Genomic DNA, 9319 nt, shown 5'->3' on the forward strand with positions numbered 1-9319 from the left:
TGTCCCGGCCTGCACTGCAGGAGTGGGGTACTGCCTTGCTCACATCTGTAAGGAGCCACTGCTTATGTGACATGCCCTGAGGGGAAACAGTGTTTCCTAGATTCTAGGAATCTAGAAATTTCCTAGATTCTAGGAAAACTGAGTTCAGTTTTCAGTTGTGTTTGTCATTTTTCAGGCTTCTCTGTTAATGGCACCAGGTAAGAGTTTGGAACTGGAGTTTGAACATTTGAGGTCTATGGGAAGGGGATGTTGACAAAGTCCCTAACACCGTGGGTCACATATAGGGTGAGAAAATTTTTTTTTTAATTCACATTTATTTATTTATTTATTTATTTTAAAGATTTTATTTATTTATTTGACAGAGAGAGATCACAAGTAGGCAGAGAGGCAGGCAGAGAGAGAGAGAGAGGGAAGCAGGCTCCCCGCCGAGCAGAGAGCCCGACGCGGGACTCGATTCCAGGACCCTGAGATCATGACCGGAGCCGAAGGCAGCGGCTTAACCCACTGAGCCACCCAGGTGCCCCTTTACTTTTATTTTTTTAAGGATTTATTTATTTGTTTGTCAGAGAGCGAGAACGCACATAAGCAGGGGGAGCGGCAGGCAGAGGGAGAAGCAGTGTCCCTGCTTGAGCAGGGAGCCCAATGCAGGATTTGATCCCATGACCGTGGGATGATGACCTGAGCCGAAGGCCGACGCTTAACTGAGTGAGCCATCCAGGCGTCCCTAGGGTGAGGACATTCTGGGTTGCGGGGGAAGGAGTCTTAACTGGATTTTGCTTGGCAACCACAGCTTACAGCTCTAGGTTCATAGCACGGTTCATCCTTGACTGCATTGTACGGGTACCCTGTAGGACAGCCTCCCCACCTTCATGCTCAGGCCCTAGCTGAGTGCCCTGGAAAGTCTCAGCAAAAGCACTGCCCCTTTCCCTTTAGCAAAACGTGTTGACGGCTGTTTATGAAAGATCTAGGAATACAGTTGACCCTTGAATAACAGGATTGTGCAGGGCCAATTGTACGTTGATTTTCTATAGTACAGCAGTGTAAATGTGTTTCCCTTATGGGTTCTTTTTTGGCTAGCTTCCTTTTATGGTAAGAAATACGGTATATAATACAAAGCATTTGTTAATCAACTTTATATTACTGGTAAGGCTTCCTGTTGAGAGTAGACTACTAGTAAATAAGATTTGGGGAGTCAAGTAATATTTGGATTTTTTAACAATGCAGGGGGGTTGGTGCCCCTAACCCTTGTGTTGTTCAAGGGCCAACTGTATAGATATTTTCTCTCCCAATTTGAAAATAAGGTACAGGAGGGTGAAATCACTGGTTTAAGTCACTTGCTTAGTTCAGTTATAGCACAGCCAGGCCCACTAGGCAGAACTGATTCTAAATCCTTGTCTTAATATATTCAAAAGGTGATAGAAAACAGCTTGGATGGACCCTTGGTTTTTCACAAAGCTTTATTACGAACTAGGGGAAGCCCAGATAGCCTCTGCTAGGAGGGTGGCAGAGGCCAGAGCTGGGGGGTATGAGAAGTCTGCCCGTCTCAGGTGCTGCTCCGTGTGGGGCTCTTGCCCGGCCCGCCCCCCTTGGGCAGCCTGGTGGCACTGGGTTGTCGGGGCATCCTTTGGCTGGATCCTTCCCGGCCACCGCGCTCTGCCAGTGCTGGGCCTCCACTCAGAGCCGCGCTGCCTTTGTTTCTCCCTGAGCAGACACAGAACACAATCATTAGGAACCAGGGCAGACTCCACAGTTGCCACATCGACCACATTTGTGTTCCTGGCACATTACGTCTAGCACATCTCTGTCCGACCTTTCAGCCAGGAACGCTCTGTCAGCCCTGAGCCCTGAGGCTGAGGACTGCCTGGAGATGGCACATCCAAGAGAAATCCTAGGCAGAGTGCAGGAGGCCCTAGAGCACGGGTCCTAAGACAGAAGCAGTGCAAGGGGCAATGGGGAAAGTCCACAAGGCCCATTTCGGGAAGTGAGCGCAGCTGGTTGATCCTGCCCAGGAAAGTGAAGGGACCCGGCCGGCCACCAGTACTCCAGGGGGGGCTCATCAGCTGGACTGCTGCCTCCGGCCCCCCGGCACTCCTGTTCCAAATCGCCCACAGCTCAACTGCTTGCAGTGATGGTGCAGGAGGCACAACCCTCAAGAATGAAAATTAGGGGGCGCCTGAGTGGCTCAGTGGGTTAAGCCGCTGCCTTCCGCTCAGGTCATGATATCGGGGTCCTGGGATTGAGTCCTGCATCAGGCTCTCTGCTCAGCAGGGGGCCTGCTTCCCTTTCTCTCTGCCTGCCTCTCTGCCTATTTGTGATCTCTCTGTGTCAAATAAAATCTTTTAAAAACAAAAACAGAAACAAAAAAAACATATTTTTTTAAAAAAATGGAAATTAGGGTACGCCTAGGTGGCTCAGTTGGTTAAGCAACTGCCTTTGGCTCAGGTCATGATCCTGGAGTCCCGGGATCGAGTCCCGCATCGGGTTCCCTGCTTGGGAGTCTGCTTCTCCCTCCGACCTTCCCCCTTCTCATACTCTCTCAAATAAATAAAATCTTAAAAAAAAAAAAAGAGGAATGGAAATTGAACTTTTGGATTTGGGTCTTGGAAGCTCTTTCTCACAGGCGTTTCCTGCCTACCTCAAAGTATTTCGCAAACAGTTGGTGGTCAAGCCGCTTGCACTTGAGCTCAGCTCCGGGATCCTGTGACCGGGTTCCTGCCCCTGCTGAGGGTTGAGTGCTCAAAGGAAACTTGCCCTGACCACCGGTAGTCGCATTCAGATGGAGACCACTGCTGCAGATAGCTCCTGACTTATAATTTACTTACCTTACCCTCTTTCTATGAAGACCGGAAAATCTGCAACCATGCTTGGGACAGAGCTTTATTTTAAAGGAATGGTTTCCTTGGCCTCAGGGTGTTGACAGCATTCATAAGACTGACAGAACACCAGAGGGGACAAAAGGTGCCCAGAGAGAAGGCTCACCCACTGGGTCACAGTTCCCTCATATCGGGCCTCCATCGGCCAGGGCTCTTCTCCAGTCTGGTGGGGTCCACCCTGCAGACTCTGAACAGGGTATGTGTCCCGTGTTTGACCTCAACCTCAACGTCAGTTAGTAATCTAATAAATAGCCTGCACAGGGGACTTCTAGATTTTTGGAGAAAAGACACCATGAGGTTTCTTAGGGGGCATATTAAGTCATTTCTGTTTCCCTGTCTGTCACGGTGAACAAGGGAGGCCTCTGCATTTGCAGACCCTGGACATCAGACTTGCTTTCCCAGCTCTGTGACACAACTACACTCTCCCTTTCCTACAGAGCATTTCTGAAAAGCTCCTCTCCAGAGAATAGGGCGTCTCTGCTGCCCAGTGGGCTGGAAAGGGTGACAGTGGGGGCACGTTTGAAATTCTGACAGCTCAGATTTTCCCTTGCTTTGCCACCCTGGGCTTCACACTCAAGTGTTTGCATACAGTTGATTCAACAAAGATGTAATAACAGGTTACCCAGGGCTGAGGGCATGTGGTAGGGTGAAGCCGGGCCAACTCAGCCTGCAAGTGACTCATGGAAAAGACACAAATCAGAGAGCTGTCACCGCACATTTCCTTTCTCCTGTTACAAATGCTGCTATCTGGTCCCCACTGACTGGTCAAGGGGCAAGGATCCTATCTCTTACGGATGCATGAACCCCACCGCCTTGCAGCTCCCAACATGCTGTTGCCCACTCTGAGGCCATGTCCCTCTCCAGGCTGGCCTGGCTGCCATGACTCCTCTGTAACACCCAGCCTAGTTCGGGGTACTTAAGTGTCCCACAAACTCAGCTCGGTGCACTTCTGAAGGACTTGCAAGTACAGTTCACCCCTGACAAATGGCAAGGTGGATCTCAGATGTGGGCCTCAGTCTGAATGTAGCTTTTCTTCAGCACCCCACACACTGGAACTTCCTCTCCCTCTCAGTATAGTGACCAGGGCCCTTCTGGAAACTCAAGGATGAGAGAAAAGGAGAAAACAGCAAATAAAGCTCATCTTTAACCTTGATGAGGCTCATAATCCCTGGAAATAAGACACCGGTGTAACTTTGAGCCATAAAAGGCATTAAGAGCACTATCTAACAATGAAAGTAGACCATTTATCCAGCTCTGTGCAATTCTTAGAACCTTTGAAAATCACGTGCTCTCAGTGGGGAGACCCATGCAGGCCTGGGGAGGTTGAGGAGAGTGACATTCTGGTCTCAGGAGAACGGTGTACAGGGCCTATTGGTGGTCAGACCTGCTCTGCTAAGCCTGACTCAGCCATGCGCCCCTGGACCCTGCAAGAGACTTTCTGGAGCTGGTCCTATCTGCCCCAGGTCCCTGCATGGGGTAATCAGGGTCAGAGGGAATGGACGACGGAGCTCAGCCAAAGGTGGGAGGAGTGATATGCTCTCCCAGGCCCAAAACCTGAGCGGCCCTCAGACAGCTGAAGACAACCACTGAAGACAATGACCACTGAAGGTTAAAATGTCTGTCACAACAAAACCCCAAACGCAACCCAAAACGCATACCCTACGGCCAGGGATCTGACTCATTCCAGTGGACCCACTGTGTCATTCCTTTACCTCTGGTGTGGCCCATGTGATCCTGACTCCCCATCCCCTGCGAGCCCCTTCTGCAGAGCTGGAGGGATCGAGGGGTCACAGAAAGCAGCCTGAATGTGGGCTGCTGTTCCCATCCTGCCTACGATCCCCTGGAGCGGTCTTTCTCCATGGTGCCAGTGCTCCCTTGTGCTCAAATGGGCTAGTGGGGCTGTGAGGCCAAATATTAGTGGCCATGAGTGTACACCAGATGCATGGTGTGAGGAAGGAAAAGAACAGGGGGTCAACACAGCACAGCAGGCACCCCAGTATATGCTCAAGGCTGGCTGGCAAGGCTAGTGGCCGGGGTGAGTGAGTGGTCAGGACCATCCCTCACTGCTACCACAGGCAGGTCTGCACCAAGCAGCCAGTCCTGCTGCCCCTTCCAGCCGAGTACACAGGAAGGGCTTGATCTGTGCTTCCAGAACACACACAGACAGAACGCCAAGGACTCGTGTACTGTGGACATGCATACATGCCTCTTCAACACAAGCCTATGCTTCCTTGGGGGAATGACCCCTCCTGCATGTGCACCTGCAGCCCTGATTCAGTGTTTTGGGGAAAGTGTCGCTGTGATTGTCCCTGAGCCATGCTGTCCAGTAGAGATAACAGTACAATAGAGATACAATGTAAGCCACACGTGGCATTTTCTGGGAGCCACATTAAAAGTTAAAAACTAGGAAATTAAGTAAGGTATTTTAATTAGCTCAAAATGGGCAGTGTCATCACTTCAACATGTAATCAGGATAAAAATTATTTGCGAGGTATTCTCTTTTTGTGCCAGCTCTTTGGCATCTGGCCATCTGCTGTGTACTGACCTCACGCTGAGTCTCAGCTGCCCCAGTCCTGGGGGGCCCAGGGTTTCCCTATTGACAATGCAGCTCTGTGTAAAGCTCACGGCTTCTGCACACCAAACTTCATCTTATACCTTCTGGAGGAACATCTTTTTAAAGTATAGAGTTTCCCAGGATGCCTGGGTGGCTCAGTTGGTTAAGTGTCTGCCTTTGGCTCAGGTCATAATCTCAGCGTCCTGGGATCAAGCCCCACATCGGGCTCTCTGCTCAGTGGGGAGTCTGCTTCTCTCTCAGCCTCTGTAACCCCCCGACCTCCACTCATGCTCTCTTTCTCTCAAATAAATATATCTTTAAAAAAATAGATATAGTTTCCCTAAACTTCAACAGAGAAAACGCCATTGCATTTTATTTTTCCTCAGTGACCACACCCCCACCAAGACAAGCATTTATTCCTGTGTGCTCTTGGGGTCTTCTGCTTCTCCATTTTCTGCCTGGTAAAGGCAGAAATGAATGAGGTGATCAGTGACAGTCCCCACAGGCCACCTGGATGGCCAGGGGACAGGGGCCCTGATGACCCGCCGTTCCTATTGCAGCTTACCAGATCGAACTCCCGAGTGGGGCTCCTGTCCCCGGTCTGCAGCAGCTCCACACCCCGATTCCATGGGAAACCTAAGGCCAGTTCACCCCAACAGCCTCAAACCGCCATCACAACGCTAGGCTACCACAGGCCCCCACTTGATCACTCTGATGACTCTCCTCATTTTCTCCCCTCTATTACCCTGCCCAAGCTCTGTGTGGAGAGATTCTGTGCATGTGGTCTCAGAGCTTTTGGGTCTCTGATGGCCTCGGCCTCTTCGCCACTGTAGACTCCTGTCATGGCCTCTCATGTGCCCAGCTCCCCTTCAGTGCCTCCCCACCAAACTCTCTTCCAGGCTGCACTCTCCCCTCACTGTATCTCCCCAGGGCCTCTGTGTCCTCATATTCCGGTTGCCAAATGCCCAACCCAGGAGACCCAAGGCCTAAGCACTTGAGAAAACCTCATGGGGCCCAGCACTCCACGCACACCACTCCTATCCCTGTGCTTGGGGCTTCCTCCCCACCACCCTCGGAACCCCTCGATGCCAGTGCTCCCAATACTAAACCCACAGTACCCCTTGACTCTACCCTCCCCTCTTCTTCCCCCGCAACCCCAAGCTCAGGGCTGCTGCCACAGAGGCCTGGGCCTGCACCTCTGGCTGGAGCCCTCCCCACTCCCCCCAACTCAAAGGGCTACAGGGAAACAGGACTCTGATTCCGGTTAACACTTGCTGTTCCAGCAAGGCCAGCTACACTGGCTTCCTCCTATCTCTGTCACCTTTGATTGGTCCAGCCTTTGCCCTCCCTGGAAGGAAGACTTGGCCATCTCACAGCCCCTGAGTCCTCAGCCCTGAGAGCCAGCTTGGCACCCAGCCACTGGGTGAGCAAGCAGCAACGCCCCCTCAAATGAGGAGGGCTGTCCCCAGTATCTCCCTCCTTCTGTCCACTGATTCTTCAATTCAGCCTTGTAGTCTACACATGTCTGCCTGGACCTGCCCCTTGGCCCTCCCCCACCTGGCCAGCCTGAGCTCCAGGCAGCATCTGGAACAGCAAGGTGGGTGATGTGCAGAGGGACATGGAGAGGACAGCCAGGGCACCTGTGGGATCTCAGGCCCTCACACACCCCTGGCTCGGGCTCCAGCTTCATCACATGTGGCAATCCCTGGAAGGTTCCCTTGCCTCAGGAAACAGGCAGGAAAGGGCAATCACAGGTTATACTCTAGACTACCTGCCTGGGCGGGTGGTGGCATCTCAGAGGCCAAGGCATTTCTCACACCTAAGGCATTACTCTCTACATGAAAGTAAAGGCTCCTGGTCCTCTGCCTCTTGTCCTCCTCTGGGGAGAGGGCACCTCCACAGAGCATAAGTCTCACCTAGCAGAGCTGGCCCCTAGGGAGTGGGGGGCACTGGTCCCATTCTGGAAGTACTGCAGGTTGTCTCTAATAAACTGAGCCATGAAATCGCGTCCCGGCTTCTAAGTTGTGTGACAGGAATGGCCCATAAGGTCCTGTCCTAGCAGCTCATGGAAGCTGCTTTAACAAGCTCCCCTGATCTGGGGCCACAGCAGTTTCCACAGAAACAAGAAAGAGCACCAACCCCCAGAGATAAACCAATAAACGCAACCTGCGAAAGGAGAGAACAGGCAGCAAGAGAACCGGAGGGAACCGGGGGGCCCTGGAGAGAGAGGCGGGTGCGTGGCAGCTGGGCCGTGGAGCAGAACCGGAGAGGCCGCAGGCCGCGGGGCCGAGGAAAAGGAGGGCCTTGCAGGGGGACTACAGTTCTTGGCAGAGAGAAAGGAGGCCTCTGGAGGTCAGAGAGAGACACAAAGAGAGTAGACAGAGCGTGGATCAGTTAGGAAGCCTGCGCTCCAGTGCCCAGGGCCTCTCAGGACAGGGGGCATGGGTACCCAGGGCCCTGGCACTTCCCCCCATGGGGGCCCAGCCTGCGCCCAACCCAAACACCAGCCCCTTCTCAGGACATCTGTGAGAGCCTGAGGGCTTCTGGCCAAACATCCAGAGTGTTTCTGAAATTGGGAGCAGATGCAACACACCAAGTGGATGCAGTTGGAGCTCCGCTGTGACTCCCTTGTTAGCAGCATCTGCTTACCCCCCCCCTACACACACACACACGTTGTGACTCTCAAGAGTGAGGAGGCCCCTGACACTTGCGCCCAGTGCCGTGCCCACTCAGGCCTCTGCGCTCCATGTGTCTAGGGCAGCCCAGGGCTGCCAGGCAGACCCCTGTCCTGCGATCTGAGGAAGGAAGCTTAGCTGGCTACATTCCTGAGCAGCACCTGGGCCCCAATGGGGTGCAAGCAAAGAGGGGGCAGGAAGGCCTCTGCCTGACCCACTCCCTCAGCATTTTTCTGGAGGCTTGTACACACCTTAAGAACAAGAACCCAAACCACCTTGTTCCTGTCTTTGTGGAATGAAAGCACTTCTACCCAAGGAGGTAGGCAGAATCCTAGACGAGGCCTCGCCTGCTTGGGCCACCCTGGACACCCAGCTTGCAACCGCCTGATCTGGACCTGCACATGTACACTCTTAAGGGTAGCAACGATGCCAAAGCTGGGGATAGGACACCAAGAGGGGAGCCCTTGGGTGGTCCCTGCTGTCCGGGGAGAAGACCCACAGTAGGACTGGGCCACTCAGGGCCAAGCCCGCATTGCGCCTGGCGCTGCCCACTTCCCTCCCCTGCCACCCACCACCTGAACCGCAGGGGCAAGGGAGCACCGGGCCCAGCTCTGACCTCGGGTCTCGGGCACGCTTGATGTGGGCAGAGACACGGATGTAGGATCCTGGGCCTCGCCCGCCAGCCTCTGCCCAGCACACATGGATTTGAGCATCTGGAAGACGGCGAGGGGAGCCACATTCAGCTTCAGCAGGTCCACCAAGATCCTGGAGAGAACACAAGGTGGTGGGCAGTGAGCTCCCCTCGCTCGGGGCCTAGGAGGGCCACCTCCCTCAGGACACCGATTCTACTCCGGGCACCCAAAGGGGTCCGAAAAGGGCGGGAGATATCCTCCAGACCAAAGGCCCGGGGCGAAGAGAGGGAGAGCAGGGGCGTCTGGGGGTAGGACGAGCGCACACTCCCGCCCGCGCGCGCTCACTTGAACACGTCGGGGTCGATGGCACCGCCCGCCGCCTGCGCCAGCTCGTACAATTCCATCTCCTCTGCGCTCAGCACCTTCTTCCGCCGCAGCGCGAGCTTCTGCAGAGCCGCCTCTAGCCCCGGGGGCGCTCCCGGCCCGGGCCCAGCGCCCGCCGCCGCCATGTAGCCGGCCGGCGGGAAGGTGAGCGCTGCGCTTGCAGTTGTGTCCCGGCCCCCGCCGCGCCCTCCGCCGCTCCCA

The 9319-nt window shown here is 54.1% G+C and overlaps 1 protein-coding gene across 2 annotated transcripts; it reads right to left on the reverse strand.

Annotated features, from left to right (window-relative positions):
* Positions 1 to 1439: 1439 nt before the first annotated feature.
* On the reverse strand, positions 1440 to 9316 carry MZT2B (mitotic spindle organizing protein 2B). Of its 2 annotated transcripts, XM_045065284.1 has the most exons (4): positions 9080 to 9316; positions 8719 to 8867; positions 7594 to 7773; positions 1440 to 1701 (listed from the first exon to the last, which is right to left on the reverse strand). In XM_045065284.1, the coding sequence occupies exons 1-4, from the start codon at positions 9241 to 9243 to the stop codon at positions 1544 to 1546; spliced, it is 651 nt and encodes a 216-aa protein (XP_044921219.1). In that variant the 5' UTR covers positions 9244 to 9316; the 3' UTR covers positions 1440 to 1543. The 2 variants fall into 2 exon arrangements, with proteins under 2 accessions (XP_044921219.1, XP_004742627.1); XM_004742570.3 differs by lacking the exon at positions 7594 to 7773 and having other exon boundaries at positions 9080 to 9312.
* Between the last annotated feature and the right edge of the window lie 3 nt (positions 9317 to 9319).

The sequence above is a fragment of the Mustela putorius genome, unplaced genomic scaffold (assembly GCF_011764305.1).
Source record: "Mustela putorius furo isolate JIRA1106 unplaced genomic scaffold, ASM1176430v1.1 tig00003858_pilon_pilon_pilon, whole genome shotgun sequence".
Taxonomy (NCBI): domain Eukaryota; kingdom Metazoa; phylum Chordata; class Mammalia; order Carnivora; family Mustelidae; genus Mustela; species Mustela putorius.